The sequence below is a fragment of the Castor canadensis genome, chromosome 5 (assembly GCF_047511655.1).
Source record: "Castor canadensis chromosome 5, mCasCan1.hap1v2, whole genome shotgun sequence".
In the NCBI taxonomy this organism is placed as follows: domain Eukaryota; kingdom Metazoa; phylum Chordata; class Mammalia; order Rodentia; family Castoridae; genus Castor; species Castor canadensis.
In genome coordinates this window covers 69,621,950-69,645,722 of record NC_133390.1, presented here as the reverse complement: position 1 = coordinate 69,645,722, position 23,773 = coordinate 69,621,950, and the positions used below count along the sequence as shown (strand labels likewise).

Genomic DNA, 23,773 nt, shown 5'->3' with positions numbered 1-23,773 from the left:
AGAGTAAAATATCAAATGCAAAGGCACAATAATCAATCACTTAGCAGTCAGATAGAACCACTGCCTCTCCTTCAGTCATGACATGCAGATAATCATGTCAGTGAGATTATTTAATTAATGTTATTTTCCCATTGGACTAGGCACTTCAAGAGTATAGCTTCCCTTTTATGTTCCCTATTCAAAACCCAGTACCCAGGATGTAGGAACAACTCAATAGACATGTTGTAAATACATGAATGAACAGAGATTCATAAAAGCTTCAATTATAACTCTCATAAATAACATTAATGGTCGTGTAGCAGCTAACAACAGGCACAGTACAGATTACGAATCTGAGCACATTTCAGTCCCTCAGTCCAAAATCGAGGCTAGATGTACAAAGAACAGGCCATCTCCTTAATTATTATAATTTGAAAGGAGTGGGAAGTTCCCTGGGCCAAAAATCATTTTCACCTGTCTCTCCAGACCCTTACATTACTATTAATGGAGGTGATATTTTAAGCCTATTTGCGAATGCAAATGTGTACACAGTATGCGGAACACGTAAACCACTGCCTGGGTTCTTTTTTAACCTAAAAGTATTTCTCTCCAAATGAGTTATTGGTCTCTAATATTGGGATGGGGCAATTGGATGGGAAGAAATAATGGGAAAGGGTTTCTGGACCAGAGACAGAAAAGCCAAACAAGAAAGCAGAGGCCATTGAAGAAAGGCTGTGGAAATCGCCTCCCTCCTCTAAGTCTCCCCCTGGTACAAGGAGTTTGCGCAGGGCCAGCAACCTTGGAAAACTTCTCCCAGAGCACAGCTGCTTGGAGCCCCCAGCATCCCAAGGCAGAGAGCAGCCACCAGCTTTTTGGTAAGTGGTGTCTTCTATGTCCTGCCTATCCTGTTTTTTGGCTCACTAAAGCTGATACAAGGATCTGGCTAGAGGAAAACTTGTTCCTATAGTGTCATACCTCCAATGTGGCCAGATTGAGGATGAAGTCTAATGGTGAAAGGTTTTAAGCATGTACTCTGCTCTCTCTCTCACCCATTCCCTTGCCAGTCAAGAGGCCACCTCTGCACAACCGACCTGGCTGCAGCAGCCTTCCCAGCCCTCTCCTCTCAAGGCTAGGAGTTTTTTAAGAACATACCTGTCACCAGTGCCCATCTACCGCAGCTCCGAGGGACCAGACACATAAGCACAGTAGCATTCCCGAGGAACACAGGCGCAAAGAGTTCAGAATAAAGGAAAAGGAGCCTTTGCCAGCTCCGGGGCCTCCTTATTCGGACAGAAATAATCTCAGGACTGAAGCCAGGACTCAAATACAAAAAGGGGAACTGACTAGAGAGAAACAACACCGCAGACAGGGGCAGTGTTTGAGCTTGGTTCCAGATAACTTCTGCTGGCAGGTGGGCATTTCCACTGATGAGACTGCGCCCTCGGTCAGTGAGTGAGTGTAAAGCCCTGAGGAAACCCCCAAAGACAGCCCCTTCCACAACACGACCTCCCTGACAGAGTGATAGAGACCTAGGAGTGCAATCCTTAAAACCCAAGGCTAACAATTTAACTCAGGTCAGCCAATGTTTACTGAGCAGGCATGGAGTCTGGCTCCAGGGGGATACAGGAGACAGTCTCCAGCAAGAGACCCAATCATTCATTAAGGATTTCTCAGTGATCCTGGAAGAAGCCAGTTAACATACACTACCCTCTTTGGGATTATCCTAATCCAATCCTAACTGTATGAATCTAGAATGTTTCTTATTCCTGGCTCCATGATTCCTGGAAGTGGATGGAACTACTGAGTTTGGAGGCAAGTCATAAGCAGAAGTGAGAGGGTGTGTGAATGCCCAGTAGATTTCTCTGAACCTGATGCTTTGGCAGAGATAGGCTTCACTTATCTAGGTGTATAGTCTCTGGCCAGTTGGTAGTGGTAGCATTTATGCACCTCTGAGGTCGGCAGCATGTGAGCTTAGCAGGAGAGAGACAGCTGTGTACCTCCTCTGCTTTCTTAGAGGCTGGCTGTGGCCAGAAAGGGCTGCAGAAATTAAAAGTAACAAAGTGAAAGCTGTTTTGTTGCTGACTTAGTTGAGAAGACTCAGCCAACCTTTGTATGTGGTGCAGCGGAAGGAGTGTGGGCTTGGAACTGGTGGTCCAGGTCAAATCCTGGCTTGACCACTCAACCCTGAGCAAGTTCTTAAACATCTTCAAGTCTCAGTCTTCCCATCTATGAAATGGGAATAGTGATAGCTTTTCTTGCTGCACTGTTGCAAAAGACAAATGAGATCTTGCATGTCAATCACCTGGCACAGGGTGTGCCTCCTAGCTAGTTAGTCCTCATAATTACTTTCCTATTTGCTTTTGAGTCTTTCCCACCTCTTACTTTGACCTTTCTATAAATGTCTCGTTTCTATCACTAAACAGGTCATGATGGTTCTTCCCAACCAGGTCTGTAAAGTCTTTTACCTTCAGTCCAGGGCCTCTGGAATCCACAGGCTCCTGCCTGGGTCCTGGGTCCTGACTCACTTAGTCATTGCTTCCCCTCAGGCACTCTATGTGCTGTCTTGGAAATGTCATCCTTTATACGGATAGGCCCCACCTGGGGTTTTCCTCTGTATTTTACAATCATAATTTTATTTTATTTGAAAACGTCCTTGTGGTTCCCCCACCTATCAGAACACAGGCGAATTCATTCATATTTCACTAAATTTTCAAACGTCCTTTTTTTCCTTGTACTCAGTGATCAAAATACAAGATAAGACAAATTGAAAGTGCGTCTATACAATGCTGGGGATTGAATCCAGGTCCTTGGGCACGGTAGACAAGCACACCACTGAGATACACTGCTGGCCCTATCAAAATATTTTGAATAAGAAACCTCAGATTCTATCTACTACTGCCACTTACTATTACTTATATAGTACTTTTTCTCTCAAGTTACTTCAAGTGAATTTATTTTTTAAAAAGTCTTTATATTAATAACTAAAAATTTTAGAAAGCAGTATCATTTTCCATAAATAAAAGATGAGAAAATGGGTTTAGTAATTACAAAGACCTGTCTTCATAACCTGGATCCACTAATACTACTACCTGTATTTTAAGGAAAGTTACTTAACCTCTCTGAGCCTTGGCTTTATCATAGAAGTAACACTTTATGTCTCACAGGCTTGTCATAAGGATTAAATGAGATGCCATATATATATTGCCTAGCACAGATCCTGGCACATAGTAGGTTCTTTTAAAGGATTGCTTTATGTTTTTCCTCTTTCCATATCCCTTCTCTCATCTACCTGCTTCAGTTCCTGCTTAGAACAGCCTTCTCCAATGCCATAGTTTAGAAGTGTTTACAGGGAGTAAGGGACATACGTGAGTGATGAGACAGACAACAGAAATAGAGGACAGTGTGGTGTTATGAATTTCTCTGACCTTATGATTTATAGTTGTAAGGCTGTAAAAGACCTAGGAGATATCACTGCAGTCTCTCAAGAATGGTTCCTTTCCATGTCACCTCTGATGCATATATAGCCTTTGCTTGCTTACTTGTCATGCTGGGAAACTCATTACTTGATGAGAGAGCTATATGAAATGCTTTTTACAATATCCCAAACCTACACTGCTTACTCTCCAGATCCATAAGTACCATCTAGATGTCCCTATCCTGTTTTCTAGAATAACCAGAGTCTATTTTGGGACCCTTTTGAATAAAACCCTCCAAATAGCTGAAAACAGATATAACTTTTCTTGACAGTTTTTCCTTGCAGCTAAATATGATCAGTGTCCTGGCTCAATTACTCCTCATGGGATGTGGTCTCCAGGACCCTAATCAATGGTGGCTCTCCTACCAGCACCTTTCTGATGAGTCACCAACTTCCTAGCAGAGAGGGCTCAGTAGCTCAGAACAAGCAGTGATGATATCACTTTCTTTAATGAGTCAGAGATCACATTAACCTGAAAATAGTTGTAGGAGGTTGGCTGACCATGATTTTCTTTCACACGTGAAGTCAGGTTACCACCCCCTTGCTCCCTATTGTTTGTGTGTCAGTGTTATAGGGCCAGTGTTCACCCAATCAAAAGTACTCTGACTCCTGTCTATATTCATCAGAAAGGGTGTCACAGCGATGGTGGACAAGAGTGTCAAATGACTGAGCAGAATAAAGATCAGTTCCTTGTGCTTGGTGAGGAGGAAGTTACTGGTAACCTCAGAAAGCTGCCTTCTGAGTTGGTCTGCTTCCTCCACTGCCTCATCCCAGGATGTTCTCAGGAGTGAAGCCAAGGCTCCAAGGAAAACCAGAGGAGGCAGAGTGGCCATAGATGACAGTTATGGGACTGGGGGAGGACAGAAACCTTCCCAATGTCTTTACCCAACCAAGAGACAGTATCCTGAAGATCACATGTTCAAGATCTACTCTGTGACAACGCCAAAAACCTGAGGCATTTAGCTCTCTCCAAATACTTAGCTGACCTTCCCCATTTTAGCCAATGTCACTATACGTTAACGGCCTCCTGTGGTCTGTGGTGGAGTGCTGCGTAAAAGGATTCTAGATGATGGTGGAAATGGTGGCTACAAGAGAGGATAAAGGAGCTTCCACAAGTAATTATAGCAACATTATTCAATGAAATGTTAATTAGTGATTATTTTCTGAGTTTTCTTGACACAGAGCTGTGGGGAGGGAAGGGGAAGCAGAAGAAATCCAAAGGCAAAGGATCTTCTGGACGTTTGTGGAAACAATGGAAGATATGATATATATTGATGGCCTGGATTTTTAGACACCTTCATTCTTTTGAGGTGCAAGAGGAAGAGAGGAGTGTATGGACCCTATGAGCGGTGGGAACCCAAACATTCCTCCCTTGGTGCTCCCATGGCACTTCCTTAGGAGTGATGAATCATATCTAGAGAGGGGGTGGCTTCAGTTCAGCGGTCAAGTCTCAGCAGATATTCTCTTTCCACACTGTGCATGGGGGCAGAGAGCTGCCAGACTCCACAGACCACTGTGGGCTCAGATAGTGAAGGTGTCGATAGCAAGCAGCACAAACTAAGACTTGAGGCTCTTGAACCAGACACCAGGTAAACTGCTTGAATTCTGCCTGGGTTACAGGAGAGGAAGGGAACCCCCTACATGAGCAAGATGGAGTCTGCTGTCCAAGTGGTAAAATGAAGGCTCAGAGGTGGGATTAGGCCGAGGTAAAAGGGAATGAGGAAAGTGATTATCTCTTATGTACTTGGGTTCATAGCAGAATTTATACCCTATGCAGAGTATAATCCATAGAAGGGGAATAAGACTGTAATAGGATTCCTGAACTGTTCTTCATTTAGAAGTCATGCAGATCACAGCTGAGCCTTTCTCTCATTCTCAGCCCTCCTGCACAAGCTCTTAATAAACTGTATCATCAGCCACAGTCCCCAGGATTTGATTTTGCCCTTTCAAGCAAGTCCATAGGTCCATGCTATCACCTAACAGACAGCACATAAAACATTTGTAATGAATTTTCCTTTTACTGCTACCGTAACATTGTATTTTTAGAATCTTTCTTCCTTAAAGCTTAAGTACACACTAACTGCAAAGAGAATGGAAATAAGCTACAGACTGGGAGAAAATATTTGCAAAGTATATATATATGATAAAGGGGTATGGGTCCAAAATGTACAAAGAGCTCTTAAAACCCAAAAAGATAAGAAAGCAAACAGCCAACTTAAAAACAGGGAAAAAGCCAGGTGCAGGTGTCTCATGCCTTAATCCTAGCTATTCAGGAGGATCATGGTTCAAAGCCAGCCCAGCAAAGCAGTTCACAAGACCCTAACTTGAAAATACCCAACACAAAAAAGGACTGGCGAAATAGCTCAAGTAGTAGAGCACCTGCCTAGCAAGTGTGAGGCCCTGAGTTCAAAACCCCAGTACTGCCAAAATAAATAAATAAAATAAAATAAAAATAGGGAAAAGATCTGAACATGTACCTCTCCAAAGAGGGTATGTGAGTGGCAAGTAAGTATATGGAAAGAAGGTCAGCATCACATGTCAGTAAAGACTTGCAAGTTAGAACAATGAAATGCTATTACACATCTATTAGAATAGCTAAAATCCAAACACCTCACAATACTAAATGCTGATCAGGATACAGAAATACTAAGAACTGTCACTGACTGCTGATAAGAATGCAAAATGATAGAAATGCTTTGGAAGATGGTTTAACAGTTTCTTACCAAACTAAGCATACTTTTAATATATAAGCCAGCAATCACACTTCTAGGTCTCTTGATCTAATTAAGTAAAAAGCATAGCCACACAAATACCTACTCATGAATGTTTGTAGAAGCTTTATTCAGAATTGTCCAAAACTGGAAGCAACTAAGATGCCCTTGCATAGATTAATGGACTAATTGTCCACATAATGGAATAGTCTTCGATGATAAAAGGAAATGAGCTATGGGAACACACAAACACACACACACACACACACACACACACACACACAAAAACCCATGGAGAAAACTTAAATGCTTATTGCTTAATGAAGCCAATCTGACCAGGCTACATTCTGTATGATTCTATTGACATGACATTCTGGAAAAGGTTTCACCATGCAGACAGTAAGATAAGATCGGTAGTTGCCAGGGGCTCCAAGAGAGGCAGGGAAGGAAGATAGATAGGTGGCACATGGGGTGTGGGGATGGGGGGTAGGGTAAACTATTTTGTATGATAGTATAATGATGGGTACATGACATTATGCACTGTCAGACTCATGGAACTATACAACTCAAAGAGGGAATCTTAGTAGAAAGCATAGACTTTAATAATGTGTTATATTGGTTCATTACCTGTAACAAATATACCACAATAATGAGAAATAGTAATAAGAGAAAATGGGTGCCAGGGTAAAGGGTGGATGGCATTCTCTGTATGATCTATTCAATTTTTTTGTATATCTAAAACTTTTCTAAAAATAAAAGCTATTAATTTGAAAAAACACACATACTAACCACATACATCGATTCCTGGCAAGGCAACTAAATTAATTATGTGACATTTTAGAGGGCTTCTGGACTAGTGGGAAAGAAAATTAGCATTAATTTCATGGTCCAAAGGTTCACTTCCCCACTATGTACACTTGTAATTGAATGCCATGCATACATGTTGAGAAAAATGTCCAGTGTTGTATTTCTGCTCTCTATTTTGACATTCTGTGCATATTTCTGGTGCAGGGCCATAGATTTTTGTGTTAATTCCTTATGTAAATTAATGAAAAAGCCCCACTGTGTTCTAAGGGCCAGATCAATTTTTTTTTTTAAAAAAAAAGCTTTCAGTTCCATTTTTCTAGAGGAACATTCTTAGAAATGTAGTGGATTTATTTTTTTTGTTTGAGCGAGGACACAATCTTATCCTACAGTAAAAGCAAGTGTTATGTAAGCTTTAAACTTTATTTAAGCATTAAAGATTGGGTCTTTTTCTCTCCCCAAAATTCAGTCTTGGTATTCATGTCACGCAAGTAAGTCACAGAGGTAGGGAGGGACCCTCACAACCTCTAACAGACTCCATTCCCTTCCTAGGCTGGTTTTTTTCTGTCTGCCTAGTTGCCCTGGGTACCTTATTCACTTTCACATGATGCAAATTCACACACATCATTCATTCATGCTAGAGAGGAGGCAACATGCATTGTTTCTTAACTTGTAGTCTATTAATTTCTGAAGACGGAACCTAGGACCCAGTGATTCACTGCCTTTTTGCGCTCAAGAGAGAAGCCAGAAAGGCAAGGGACACCAGTAGGTATTTTCAGGATTCTGTTGAGTGAATTTAAAGCTCCTACCTATACTTTCCCTCAACGTCATATGGTAGCTTAATAATATTTGAACTGAAGGAGCAAAATACATTTATTTGGACTGAAAATTATATTCACTTATAGTAAAAAGGTAGGCTAAGGAAAAGTTATCAAAAGGTGTATGCATTTTAGAAATTGCTGCTGTACTGGGGAAGGGTGTACCCTCGAAATGTGCAGTTGCTTTAGGAGTATGGTTAATGGGGTGGATGAAGAAGGTAGACTTGGGTAGACCTCAGGCTAGTAACAATAGCTGCAGTAGTTGAGAAGTTTATAATCCCATATGGAGGTTCTGAGAGAGGTCTGTGGTCTGGTGGACATACAGCAGAATGGAATTACAAGTTTCTGAGAAGGGTGTGGAATAAGGCCCATCACTGGGTGGGGGGCAGGCCACAGGTACTAGTGGTGAACTAGACTACAGCTAAGGGAAACAAAACTAAAGCTTAGAAAGGGATTACAATAGTTCCAGAGGAGGGGATGAACCAAGGTACTCATGGCTCTCCCCATGGACACTGTGAACCAGGGCATAGTAGCAAGACTACCAAAGTACCCTTTCCCACCTTGCCTGCCTGCCATGTATCCGAACAGTTCATGGAAGGAGCTGAGCCAGGCATCAGGGCACATGGAAACTGGTAGTAACTAGAGACTCCAGTGACACACAAAGACAGACATTATTAGGCTTTCTCTTTGTTTCTCTGTATCTTGGCAATTTTCCCATCTCCCTTAAAATCCACAGGCATCATTGCACCTTTTGGGATTTCTATTTTTTAATCTGCTTCCATTCATTCAACAAATGTTTAACCAGACTCGATTGAATGCAAGCCCTTGACTTGTCCTAGACTCCAAGGTGAGCTAAGTAATAGTGGTCCCTGCCCTACTGGAGCCCTCAGGTGAGTATGAGAGACCTACACCTATCTAATGAGGTCAAGGTACTGGTCACCAAGTGATTTTCAACACACTCAGCTTCAGTTAGATATGCTGTCCTCATGAGTAAACACCATCTTAGGGGATTGGACTTTGATCACATGATAAAGCGAGAGCACACAAGGGAGGTATGAGGATAGGTAAGACACCTAAAAAACTAGATAGCATTTGTTGCCCTCAACACAGAGAAACTAAAGCAGATACTTTAAAGCAACTGAGGCCAATAGGAGAAGGGGACCAGGAACTAGAGAAAAGGTTAGATCAAGAAGAACTAACTTAGAAAGTAACACACATGCACAGGAAATCAGTGCAAGTCAACTCCCTGTATAGCTATCCTTATCTCAACTAGCAAAAACCCTTGTTCCTTCCTATTATTGCTTATACTCTCTCTTCAACAAAATTAGAGATAAGGCAAAATAGTTTCTGCTGGGTAGCAAGGGGATGGGGGGGAAGGGAGGGGGTGGGGGTTTTAGGGAGGGGGTGGGGGAAGGGGGAGAAATGACCCAAACATTATATGCACATATGAATAAAAAAATTTTAATTAAAAAAACCAAACCCCACCCCCCAAAAAAAACCCCACCGTCTTAAAAGTATGAGGTAGATTCTAACTAGATCACGTAGGTCACATCTAAGGGAAGTTTCCCCAGGTCTTCTGGCTCAGGAACAGGCTTCTCCAGGAGATATTGACTCCTCTTCATGTTATACCCCACATGATCATGGGGTGTGCAAAATCAGTCATCCAGGAGAGAAAACCTACTGGGTCAAGGATGGACTGAGGGATCCTAACCTCCTCTTCAATTTAATAATTCTATCTATTCAGTAGTGATCATAATCTTACAATCTCGAGACTTCCTCTGATAGTTTACAGATGGCCTAGCACTTGACAAATAAAACTGCACACTCTTTCCAAGACAAATGAGATATACAAAGCAGCAAGTTTAAAAATTGATATCAAGAAACTACTAACATCTGTGAGGTTACTTTTTAGGACCCAAAATAAATATCTGATTCTAAACTTACTAACCTTTTGTTCTGTAGTGTTACCTGTGAACATTAAACCCAAACTTCGAAGATTGTGGTTCTGAGTCTAAAGCAGCCTGTTTAAGGGTGCACTTACATATTTTCTTACATATTCTGAGAAACTGCCATTTCCTTTATACTTTCAGTTAGAAGAAGTGGAATGAGGTAATATTCTAAATATAAAAGTTGCTGGAAGAGTTAAGTTTGTCTTTTTTTCTTTATGTGCAGAGGAGGGGGATACCATACATAACAAAACTAACACATTTTAACAAATGGCAGTAAATTTCAAATTTGGGGAAGCTTGAGATTTGTGAAAGCACCTTATGCAAAATATTTATAAAAGAGTCTAAATAAAATATTCACTGCAAAGTAAAATAGATCAGAACATATCAAATGTAGTCCATATGACGAAGTTAGCTTTTAAAAAATTGAAAATTTTAAAGCTTTCATTTCAAAACAGAGATGCACACTCAAAGGCTCACTTCCCTATGGCATCTTTGTCAACACAAAAAAGCTCAGAAGACTCGTGAGCCCTCGAAATGCACATTTGTCAACCTGGATTTGTAGTTTTCAAGTTGATGGTGCAGGACCATTGAGGTAAATTTTGCAACTTCCTTCCACTTCTTTCACATGCCTTGATCTGGAAAATTCTAAGGTTCTACCACACTTGGTATTACTACTCAAAAGAAATTTCCCAATAAAACAATTCACTCTTTCTGCTCTTGCTTTTGAAAATTGCCTCAATCTGAACTTTACTCAAATCTTATTTAAGATAGAAAATGATCTGAAATAAGCCTTGCACTGGTTGGTATCATTTCATTGTGAACAGTTGGAATTTTTAAGAAGGACAACATTTATAAATCAATCTGATCTTGGCATGTCATGGATCGGAGACAAAACATTGTGTTCAAGTTCCATTTTCACTGTGCCTGGCCTATTTGCATATAAACAAAAGAGATTAGTTTTAAAAGAGGTGTTCTGTGTTTTTGTTTTGGTCCCTTGGGATGACTGTGGTCAGGAAGAAGAGTCCAGACCAGTTTCATACTTTAGATCATACACAGTGTACTTATGTCACCACTCACTCCCCTTTCTTCCTCACCACCCACTTCCAATTCATTGCCGGCCAGTTTTGGAGTCTTATTGATCACCTCTCGATGTCACAACAGCCTCCTGTTTATGAAAACTTCCTTGATTTAAAGACATGCTCTTCGTTCCTCACAAGCTAGTGGTTATACTTCTGAGCAAGACACATGGGTCCTTCAGAGCCTGGTGCAATTTTCCTCTTCTGTTTTTATCATCCAATTCGTACAACTTATGCCTGAACCATTCACTCTCTCCTGACTGCTGGGACCCTGGAAGACTTATTGCATGAACTGGTTCATCTGCCTGTAACTCCTTCTTTGTCTTCATGACTAAAAGTTTCTGTTCTTCCTTCAGGAAGAACACTCCTTCCCTCTTTTCAACATGTCTTCCTTACTCCCAAACCACACGATTTATTCATCCATCACAACAGTTTCCTGCTGGTATTAAATTTTTCACTACTCAGATGGCTGTCCTGTCCTGAGACAGGACAAGGGTGGGGAACATATTTCACTCCCCTTTGCATTCCTAGCACTTGGCATAGTAATAGGTCCATAGGGAGGGTCATTACATTTCTACTGATAAAAGTCATATTTGTTAACTGATTGCTAAAGGTAGGTACTCTTCTAGTACTCTAAGGTACTTTACATATTATAAATGAATTACTATATTTAAGCTTCACAATAAATGTAAAAAGCTTTACTGATGAGAAAACTGAGTTTCAGAGACACTGGGCCACTTGCCAGGGTCACACAGCTAGTAGCCTCAAGTTTTTAGCAGGGTATAGAACTAAATCTGTTTTAACTTCTAGCTGATCATGCTATAACTATTGTTGGAGTATCTGATAAATGTCAGTGTACTTTTTTTTGACCTGAGTGCTAAATGGCTTGGCTTTTTTTTTTTTTTTTGAGTAAATGTCTTCACTGTGATTCTTACTAGTTGTGCAACTTGAGCAAGTTACTAAACTTGCCTGAACTTCAATTTCCTCATTTTTTTCAAATAAGGAAAATAATATCTAATCCATGTGGTTGCCATAAGGATTCAGGGATGACAGCCACATAAAGTTCCTAGCCCTGACTCTGGCCAGGACCAGCAATCACGTGGTCCTTCCTATCCTGAGCCATGCACTTGATATGTTTCTTCTCATCCACTTACTTATCTTCACTCTTAGAAAGCTTAGGACCATTCAACTTTCTAACAGATGAAGAAACTGAGGCTCAGCTAAATTAATCTGTCCAAAACTCCTTTAATCTGAGGGAATATTTCCTAAGGCTATTGCAGACAACATTTAAATAGTGAGCAAAGGAATCATTCTACATGCTCATGTGAAAATACACTTAGAGGCATTTTAGAGACTGGGTTTTGAATTCTTGTCCTCTCTTCTTCTTCTTTTTTTTTTTTTTTTTGGTGGTACTGGGGATTGAACTCAGGGTCTACACCTTGAGTCCCTCCACCAGCCCTTTTTTGTGAAGGGTTTTTTTCGAGATAGGGTCCCACAGACCTATTTGCCTAGCCTGGCTTGGAACCACAATCCTCCTGATCTCTGCCTCCTGAGTAGCTAGGATTATAGGCATGAACCATTGATGCCCAGCTTCTTTCTGACTCTTATTTCCTAGTGGCCACATTTCAGGCCAGAAAATTCTGCAAACAGAATCTTGGGTCAGCCACTGGACGGCACATTAACTTTTCTACTCCCTACTATCTAAACTCTTCATTGTCTTCAAATTTGCACACTCTCCACTGAGCCTTCAATTAACTTTCTCCCAATGTCCAAATTCACTTCCTTTCAACCTCCCACCAGAGATCTTGGAAAGAATATAAATGGCCTTTATCTTCAAGGTAATTGGTTGGCTGGGTCCAAACTTCCATGTAACCTTCACTTATGGACTCCCACCTCTCCCCTGTCTTGTTCACTGGTTATTCCTTCTCTCCAAACCAAGACTCTTAGACACAGGGCCTGCAGAGGCCAAGAAGGTCGTATGCATGAATGAAACCAGCCACATGGGAAGAGGAGGGCTACTCCCCACTGGAAGATGGCAGCTTGTGCCAGATAGGCCGGTTGTTGCTCTATGGGGAGGTGGCCCACTGTTACCAGGTGTTCCGATTCTCCAGTGGAGCTGGAGATCCAGGCCTATGTGAATTTTCCAGATTTTTAAAATATTAGCAATTTATTTATGATTAAAGCTTTCATTTTGTTTTGCTAGTTTAACTATTCTCTGACTAAGACCATCTGTAGTCTATCAGGCTTTAATTTTTCAACCTCTTCTCCAGATTTTGTTCCTGCCCACGGCCACTAGCTCCTTCTCTGCCTCTTGCCTTTCTCATTTGGTTGTCAGAACTTAAACTCTCTGAGTTCAAATCTTCCCATCCGTAAATCTTCCTTGCTGCTAGAGGTAATCTCCTGATTTCCCACAATACAGAGACAGCATGATTGTTGACAGCTATCTGAATCAGATTGGAGTTAAGAAACTTGGCTCTGTTAACCAGCTATGTGATGTGCAAGACTCAGTTTTCACTTGTGGAAAATCAGGGCTGACACTAGTACCACCTCCCGCAGTTGTACGGATTATATGTATGTGACGTGAAAATCATATGTGATCATGTATGATGCAGTATCCTGTACTATAATTCCTGCCAACTGGTAAGCAATGTCAGCTATAGTGATGCTTCTTCCCCATAGTAGCTTCTATGCCAGATCAACTGATTCATTTTCATTTTCCCAACATTAAATAACACTGCTGAATAAATTAATAAGCAAACAGTCCTACCCCCTTCTTTCTAGCTCTGACTCACCACAGCCTGGGTCCTATTCTGATATATCTTAAACGCCTCCATTCACAATTACCTCACTCTCCTCTGAACCTCTCTGTTACACTAATAAAGATCAAGATAAAATGGATGGCCTCAGCCAAACCAGCTCCTTCTAGACACTGAGCCACTATGTAAGTCAGGAGATTTCACTGATAACCTTACCTTTCTGACTTCTCCTGAAAAACCAGGGTAGGTGGCCCTGGCCCCCACCCCTATACACAAGGCAACGGTGTGGAGACAAGCAGCTCTCCTGGAGATAGGGCTCACTGATGAAGGTAGCGCAGCTTCCACCATTCATATGCCATGAGACCACACATAAACCACAGGTCTGCATCACTCACTTCCGTCCTCCAAGGGTCTGTATGGGCCACTCCTGACTTAGAGGCTAAACTTCAACACTTGATTTTGTAACTTGATTGCATCCAACTTACAGGGCAATATAAGTTCACTGCAGATTTGGCAATTTCTGTCAAAAATCCTATTTCCACCATCTTACCAACCTATAAGTAACTACTATATTCTGACATATTTGCTTGCTACCTGTTTCTGTGCATTATTCTTGCTACAATTCCTTAGTCTTATGTTGCTTTCCATCTTATTTTTCATTATATTAACTAATGCTGTAATAAACATTTGTGCACCTATTTGTTTCTGTATCTCTTATTTGATTAGTTAGATCCCTACAGGTGAAATTATTGGAACAAGAGGTATAAGAATTTCTATAATAAAGAAAAATAGTTTATATATCTTCTAGAATTAGAAGTACAAATTTGAATACAGTTAGCTGTAGCGAGCTTTTCCACACTCCTGGTCTCCTGACCTAACTGGAGATGCAGAAAGACAAACGATAGAAGACAGACATGCAGAAAGTTGAGGCCAGGTGTGCTGGGTACTCAAACGGAGATGCACAATAGCCTCGTTGCTTTTTTACTTTGCTCCTTTTTTCTATTCTTTAAAACCTTTCTTCTAAAGTCTTCTTTTCTATTCTTTAAAGTCTCTTTCCTTAGACTCGCATTGTCCCAGGTTCTCTCTTAGCTTTTCTTTAGCATAATCTCTCTTAAAGTCTTTGCCCTCAGACTTGCAATGTCCCATGTTTTCTTTAATCTCTCTTAAAGTCTTGGCCCTCAGACTCACAGACACAACAGCAGCTGTGTCTAAAAATTGTATTAGCATAACTCTTAAAGTCTTGATTCTCAGACTTACACTGTCCCGTGTCCCCTCTTTGGCTTTCTTAAAGTCTCAGTGCTCAGACTTGCACTGCCCCATGTTTCCTCTAATCGCTAGCATAACTCAGCAGCCAACCAATCAATCCATCCCATCAAAAAACCTTCCATCAGTCCGCCATCAAAAAACCCTGCGTCCTCCTTCAGTGAGTCTTTTATATCCAGTGGGAAACAAGGAGGTGGAACAATTCTCAGGGAAAGGCATGACATTGTAACAAGAAAAACCTGCAGTCCTACTTCTCTGAACATAAACAACTTAGGAAAAGCAGCTGTGCTGCATTTTGCCTTCACCCCTTTCTACAGCTGGGGCCATGCCAAACTCAGCCTGTAGATTATTGAGCACAACTGTGCTCATGTCAAGTTCTCATAGGCCTCTCATAATCTGCTCCCCACAGTTAGCCATGATTAGTGTGCAAAAAAGTCTTTCCAAATCAGAAGCAGATTTTCAAAGACAATTTCATGAAGACACTCACATGCTTACCAATTATAGGGTAGGATTTTATTTTAATGTTTTGGGCATCCTACCTTACACAAAATATAGTTTAGGTGGCTTTGTTGTTTAGCTTTTGCCTTATTCACCTGCATTTGGCCTGTCTTTCTATTATCTATAATTAGGAGGTCAACTATATCTACTTCTAGGCTACAAGTAAGATTCCATTTGCTAGAGCTCAAGGAATTTCAATTTTCAGTGAAAAGACAGAGCTAAAGAAATCTGACTTAATTTTAAACGTAGCAAATAATAGATTCTAAAGTTAAGAGTGCAATTTGTAAAATATTTTATTTCCAGTTTCAAACCCCAGTACCACCAAAAAATAAAAATACAATATAATATTTTATCTCTACAGGACATTACATGCATTGTAAATTCTTCTAACCCTTGTGGCATTGGTTAATATCAGTAACCTCATTTTATAGAGGATGACCCAGAAGTTCAGGGAATTGGATGCTTCCCCAAGATGCTGCCACTAGAACACAAGTGGAGAACTATGTATGAAGTTCCCATGGTTTGACACCAGCCCAACTGATGCAAAACCTAGCATTTATCTACAACACAATACTGCCTCCACACAAATGCAAAATGGCCACCTTTGTGCTCCTATGGAAAATTGTACAGTGCACTGTTATTTAAAAAACAAAATAACAATAAAAAACACACTATGTTTGGTCTGTTTACCACTAAAGTGAGTTCCTGTCCTCAGAAGCTCATATTTATTTACCTTTGGTGTCTTCCAATAAGTAGTACAGCACCTGGAACAAATGTGTTGAATAAACTGAAAAAGGCCACTGAGGCAAGAGAGATATAGGTGGTGCCCAGCATGGGAGTTTACTGGTACGAGAATTTAAGACTTTTTAGATATGTTGACAAATTGCTTTCCATAAAGGTCAAACCCATTCAGATTCCCACAACCAGTAACACAGGAAAGTACCTCTTATTGTACACTCATTAGCAATAATGCCTCCACCCTCCAAAATCCACAAATGGTTAATTTGATAAATGAAAATATCTTATTGGTGTTTGAATTGGCACATCTTTAATATCTACTGAAGATGAATATTCTGAGTTTTTTTAATTTTTAAAACTTTTTATTTTAAAATGATTATAGATTCAAAGGAAGTTAAAGAAAATGTGCAAGGAAGAGAATATACCATCAGAAAGTTGTCGCTGATAGTAGCTAATCTTGCATAACTGTGGGACTCTATAAAAGCCAAGAAATTGACATTGAAATAATCCACAGGAAACCCTGAGTTCAGCCCCCAGGACTACGAAAAAAATCACTGAATGATTAGCTGCATTGAAATTTTCATCATTTCTCAATTTTTGGTTTCTATAAAAATAACATATCAACTATTTCATCACTGTGCTTTAAAACCATCAGATTATTGATAAAGATTCATTTAGTTGGTTGAAAATGGTTGTAAGATGGGGTTTACCTTTGGGGTAGTTGCGTATGTCAGGTTTATCCACTTTTACCAGTTTCTGCCTGACATTGATAATTTTACTTAGCTAAATGTTCATTTGCCTTTATTTTAATTAGATGTTATTTAGTACAATTAGATCTGAGTAGTTTGATCCTCAGGAGTGCAGAGCTGTGACATTTGGACTGTTGGTTCTATTGTTTCCTGACACTGCAGAAAGCACATTTTGGACTCATTTTGACTCAAAACTTTCTAAAAAAATGCTTTTAATACATCTCTATTCCAATTCTGCTTTTTTTTTTTCTTCCATTTGTTAATGTAAACTATAAGTGATTCTTGAAATTCTACTTGGGCTTGTTTTCCTCCTTCCATCACCAAGTTCACTAGAGGTTTCATTTCTGAGAAGCCTCAGAAAAACAGCTTTCTGTCACCTCACAATACAAAATGAATCTGTCAGTACAAAATCCACCATGTGAAATGATAGCTGCAGAAAGCCTTTTGTTCCTGAAATGCTTTCCAAACAGTTTTGGGCTGAAAAGAAGTAATGACTTCTCCATCCTTGCTTAGCTTCTCCTTATCCTTCTGCCCTCCACAGGGTCTATGTAGCCAGGCTGGCCCCGAACTCATGATCCTCCTGCCTCAACCTTCCAGAGAACTGGGGATTATAGCATGAACCTTGACTCCCAGCTTCCTTTGCTTAGTTTTTGTGGTTGTTTTGTTTTGTTGGAAGTACTGGAGATTGAACTCAGGGCCTTGTGCTTTCTAGGCAAATACTCTACCACTTGAGTCACTCCTCCTGTCCTTTTTTTTTTTTTTTCAGTATGTTTTTCAGATAGGGTCTCACACTAACTTCACCTGTGCTGACCTAGAACTACGACTCCCTACCTACCTCTGCCTGGCTTGTTTTTGAGAGAGGGTCTTAATACCTTTTGCCTGGGCTGACCTTGAACTTTGATCCTCCTATCTCTGCCTCTCAAGTAGCTGGCATTACAGGAGTGCACCACCACACCAGGCCCTAATTTTTAAAGCAGAGAAGACTCTAGGTCATACTAACTTGACTCTAGGTCATTTCCATGTGGCTCTGATTTAATAGCAGAGGGGAGTTTGCCCCAGTGAACAGGACCTTGGCTCCAGGGAGCAGTCCCACTGGGCTGCCTCCCTGTTCTCAGCTCTTTAAACCTCGTTCCTCTATTCAGTTTGGAGCACTGAAAGGGTCACTGAAGCCTTCTGTACTGATGTTTTCAGTCATTCTCCTACTTCACCTTTCTGCAGAATTTGGCATTGTGACTACCCACTGCTTTGGGAAATATTTTTGTCCTCTTAACTCAGGTGACATTATTTTTTGGTTTCCCTTTCATCTTTCTGAGCCATTTATTTTGGCTATTTGCACTCTAACCAAGTGTATTCCTTTGCTATGGTAACAAAGTACCACAAACTGACTGGCTTAAACAAGAGAATTTTTTCCCCTGGAAGCCAGAAGTACCAAGTCAAGGTATTAACTGTGTTGGCAGCTTCTGAGGGCAATGAGAGAGGGATCTGTTCCAGGCCTTTCTCTCTGCTTTGTAGATGGTCACCTTGTCTTCCCTCTACATTTCTGTGTCCAAATTTCATCTTATTTATAGCATACCAGTCATCCTGGATTAGGGGCCACCCTACAGACCTCATTGTAACTTGATTCTCTCTGTAGACATCCTACCTCCTAATGTGGTCACGTTCTGAGGTACTGGAAGTTAGGACTTCAACATGTGAGTTGTGGGGGAAGGACACAATTCAACCCTTAACCCATGGTCACTGGAGTCATCTTTCATGTCATATCTCAATGTAGAATTCTGACAAATGTGCTTTGTCTTTCCTTGGACACATCATCTTCCTCACCTCTCTCTCCTCTATTAGTTTGCCATAACGCTCCTGTCTCCCGGTTCACTCCAATCTCTTCGACCCTCATTGGTATACACTGTAGGCTCTTCTTCCTCATCTGCCCTCTTAACTGTTGAAGTTTGCCATCTTCCACCCTTGACTTCTCAATTGACCATTCCCTCTCCCTGGTGAACATCCTCACATGAGAAGTTCACCTGACAACTATACTGAAGCTGAAAACTCTTAATGTCCACCCCAGTCCATACTTTCTTCAGCTTTGCACCTAAGTATCTGCTGTCTGCTTGGACATCTCCATCCAGCTGCAACACAGGCACCTCAAATTTCACATGTTAGCAAATGAACTCACCCTCTGCACTCTCTCTCTCCTTGCTCCAAATCTACCCCCTTCCTGTAGTCCCCATTTTGTGCACTTAAATCTCTCTTCCTGCTCTAGTCTCTACTTGGGTCAAAAACCAAATCCTACCAATTTTAGTGCTTAAGCATCTCTTTTATTTAATTTTTAAATTAGCATACATTAATAACAGGAAGGCATCCGTTTTTGCAACTCAAGGCCTCTTACTTGCCAGGCAGGCACTCTACCACTTGAGCCACTCTTCCAGACCATGTTAAACGTCTGTTACAGGTATCCTGTTCTCTCTGATGTCACAATAACTTCTCGGAACCATCTCTTCTTTCCTGCTCTGGGCTTCATCCCTAGATTGGCCCTCTGTTCCTTCATTTCACCCTCCGAAGGCCTTATCCTTCAGCATTGCCTGTTTCAGATCAGCCTTCTAACAGCCCAGCCTGGAGTTGTCCTACTAAGCTCCAGGAGCACTGAACACTCCTGGAAAAAACCTTCCTGCATTCTAGTCATAGAAATATCATTAAACACTTGTATAATCTTGGACAGATCACTTCCTCTTTGTTTTTTTTAATCCTATCAGCATAATAATAATAATTACTGAGTCCTTAATGAAACAAAGTACTAAGTGCTTCATATGGATTATTGTATTAAAGTCTCACAACCACTTTATGATATATCACAATCAGCACTATTTTACCAACAAGAAATTGAAGATTATAATGGTTAAGCAACTTGCCCAAAGTCGCATAGCTAGAAAGTAGGAAGTTGGTATTCAAACCCCAGGAGTTTGGTTCTAAAACGTGGCCACTTTAACCACTGTACTGTCCTCTCTGTTAATATGCAACTCACTGAAGAGCCAGGCACCCAGATCTGTAAAATAAGGAAATGAATCCTCTAGGCATTTCTAAATATAATATGTTGTCAGAACAAACCTATTTAGGACCAAAAGAGTTATGACTGGAGTGAGTATAGTTTGAAGAGGAATCAAAACACGCAAAAAAGTTACACACAAAGGAATGAAATCCTAATAATGGATTCTCACAGACTATGAGTGCTCACCTACCTCTAAATAGTTGTAGGAAAGCTAACTTGACTACTTATTTCTTTAAAAAAACAAACTGGTTTTATTTTTATGCCTGCAGATGTGATTCAGGTTCAAAGGCACACAGTAGAACATAAACCCCCTATATTTTTTTCAATCTATTTACTCACTCAACAAATTTTTTTAGGATTTATCAGAACTATATATATTTCCAAGTGATAGAGACAAAGCAATGAACAGGGTCATCATTGTCCCCACCATCTCAGAAGTTAGAGTCTTGTGAAAATACAGCAGCAGATGCTGTGGCCGCCAAAATAATAAGATGCAATCTTAGGCTCCAAAAGTGTGTTGTTTCAGGTGAGGGAAAGGGGGAGCCCCACTGAGCTTTGCTTTGAGTCAGAAGTGTCTGTAAAAGTGGACTTGACTCTAGACACCACCATGGAGAGATACAGAGCTTGATCATGTTCAGAGAAGAGTGAGCTGATTGATGAAGGGAGAAAAAATATGTAACATGGCAAGTGGGAAGTAAGGGGGAAGGGAATTAACCTCAGAAGAAAAGCAAGCTGACATCATGACCACCTTCAAACACAGTTGCTCCCTGACTTAAATGGGGTTACTTTCTGATAAACCCACTGTGAGTTAAAAACATCAGAAGTCCAAAGTGCATTTAAAAAAACACCTACATTAACATTGTGTGTAAACATGTCATGTATAAAAATGGCATTCATTCTTTTTTTCCCCTTAAGCTAAGCACATTACAAATTATTCTACAATAGCATTTTTAACCATTACATGATATTCCACTGTTGATATTCCACAGGCAACCAATCATTGATTTTTAGACATTTATTTCTAAGATTTTTCCCACTAGAAACAATGGTAAGAAAAATATCCATATCACTAAACCTCTGCAGACATATATAGTATTATATCCTTAAGGTAAATTTCTAAAAAATCAACTGTTTGGTTCAAGGGCATTTTGCACTTAAAATGTTTTACCAGATTATTCTCCTGAAAGGTTATATCACTGTCAGGGGACAATAAGGGCATAAATATTCCTCTCTCCTTAGCAACATGGAGGATTCTTACTTGTTTTTTAAATTCAATATTTGCCACTTGGATAGAGAAAAATGATGTTGCTGTTTTAATTTGCATTTATTTTATTTCTGATAAGACCCAACATTGATTATTGGTTATTTATTGGTCCATAACCAGTGTTTAGGCACTGACACAAAGAGAATCTTAACAAGAGCAATATAGAAGATAGACCTGTGCAGGCACCACTAATATAAGTAGTATCTCTTCTGTAGCTCCATGAAAATTGTAAATTCTGGAAATATTTTTCATACATATATAACATTTCAAAATTCCACTAGAGAAAAGAAATCTTTATTTTGAAATTCCCCAGCTAGTAAGTTCTGGATAAAATGTAGGATTTCAGAGAACAATAATGAGTGATGGCTGACTCTAGTTGCCAGCTTGCAAGAGAGGGGTGGGTGTGGCTCCTTGCAGGAAGTCCCTGCTGTGAGAACCTGCCTCAGCATGTCGAAAACTTGTGGTGGTCAGAAAAGCTGGCAAGAAAGATTTTTGCAAAAAAAAAAAAAAAGAAGAAGAAAGATTTTTTATTTTGCTGTTCTCTTTATGAGTTAGGGTGACCTTGGGTGGGTTATTTAGCTACTTTAGGACACTGTTAGCTCATCTGTAAAACAGCATATTGATAACATCTGTCTGAAAGCCATTGTGAAGATTAAAATTCAGTGAAATACCACGAATAAAGTACACACTTTAGCATGCATGTTCCATACACTACCCCAGCTCCCAGAATCTCCTACTATCTGTTTGTTACTCATTACTTGAGTTTTTGCATTTTCTCCTTATACAGTCATCCCTTGGTAACATGGGGCACTGGATCTAAGACCCTCATAAATACCAAAATCTTGGATTCTCAAGTCCCTTATATAAAATGGAGTACTATTTGTATATCACCTATGTATATCCTCCCATATTCTTTAAATCATCCCTAGGATTACTTAGAATAGCTAATACAAGGTAAATGCTATGTAAATAGTTTTTATACTATATTGTCTAGAGAATAAAACAAGAAAAAAATCCTGTACAGGCACAACAATCTTAGAGCTAATTACACTTTCCATCCTCAGTTGGTTGAACCCAAGGATGAGGAGCCCATTGGTTCAATGAACTGGTTATACCCTTCTTCTTTTTCCTTTCCTTTGCCCCATATCCTTTTGCCTTCTTTAATTCTTCTACCCATCAAACTGACTCTAATATAGCAAAAACTTTTCCCCTTTTCCCCTCTCATTTGTCATACTTATACACATTTAACATTTTCCTCATTCCTAACTTAAAATCAACGATTGTAAGCATTCAATATTTGAGAAACATATTTACAAAACCACAATCGATCACTTTTTGTAAAAAAAAAAGTTTTTGGCACCTCAACTCTCACTTTCATGTGCCAACGATCTCTTGTAGGAAAAAAAAAAAAAAGCTACCTACTCTGGGAGCTATGGAATCAACCTAGATCAGATGTTCCAAGGAGAGAACGGGCTTGCCATACCCCTCTCCTTCCCAGGGGATCTCACTTTTGGCCTTTGACTAGACATGCCCTTAACCCATACGAGTATTCTCAGGCAGGAAGGACAGATGTCACAGCACTGTTCTCAACCTCAGCCTCCCTCCCGCCCGCCACAGAGATCACAACCCAGAAGAGGTTTGTAAAGAGTTAAGAGCTCACCATCTGGAATCCATCGGGGCTGCTTCTGCTGGGGCCTAAACTTCTGGAAAGTCCGTTTGTCAGTCAGGCTGTGCTGGTGTGAGTGACAGCAAAAAGAGGCAGCCCTTCCACCCATGTGCGTCTTCCTCTGCAATGGAAATGATCATCTACCCAGTTAACTTTCTTCAAGAGAGCTGTTCCTCTTTTCTCCTTAAACTTCGCCCACACTTGAGGAAGGTACTTAACCCTTCCCTCCCATTTTAAACTCATTGACCTCGGTCTAAATACCAGTTTTAGAAACAATTCATCTTAACAAACGGTGTTAAGATGAGGCTTAAGAATCCCCCCCTCCTCCCTGCCCCATGAAGATCTGTATCTACAGAATAGAACAAAAGGACATTACAGATTTTTTACTATGAAAAGGACCAGGACTGAGTGGCCTCCCCCTGTCAATTTCCACCATGAAGACAATGGAGGATCTTACTGAGCCTGGGATTGGGAAGACCTGCCTCCTTCCAGGACCAAGGAGGGCAAATACAAACTACTGCTCTCACTAGCTCAGCCTTACCACAGCCAAAGATTACCTTGATGAAAGTGAGTATTCTGAAATGCAACCCCCAAAACAAACAACATGATCAAATTAATAAATGTATCTGAAAGAGAAACACAGAGTTCATCAAGCAGAAACTATAAGAAGAAATTCCTCATAGAAACTAACAAGAATGTCATTTAGAAACTCAAAGTTCAGTATATCAAAGCAAAATTTATGAAGTAGATTCTTATCCATACACACTGGTGTGAACACTTTACAAAGACAAAGAACACTAAAAACAAAATGAAAAAGGAAGGCTACAGAGAAAGGAAAACAACTTGGTCCCTTACTCAGCTCTAATTGTCAAAAACAAGAGAAAACATCTATAGTTTTGAGTTAGCATCTCTAACTAGCATCTACCTAGGTAAGATGTCAGTTAAATGTGAAATCAACAGAAATATTGTCAAGCAGATAAGAAAACA

At 40.3% G+C, this 23,773-nt stretch overlaps 1 protein-coding gene across 2 annotated transcripts in view; it reads right to left on the bottom strand.

Moving 5' to 3' along the window:
- Cd86 (CD86 molecule) overlaps nt 1–22,934 on the bottom strand; it is a 63,314-nt gene extending 40,380 nt beyond the window's left edge. Inside the window, exon 1 of one of the 2 annotated variants that reach the window (XM_074073267.1) lies at nt 22,781–22,934. In XM_074073267.1, the coding sequence (XP_073929368.1) occupies nt 22,781–22,794 (14 nt within the window). In that variant the 5' untranslated portion in view covers nt 22,795–22,934. Of the gene's footprint in view, nt 1–1,131; nt 1,671–22,780 lie in introns of those variants that run through there. The other variant, XM_074073265.1, reaches the window with a different exon arrangement.
- Nucleotides 22,935–23,773: the final 839 nt, after the last annotated feature.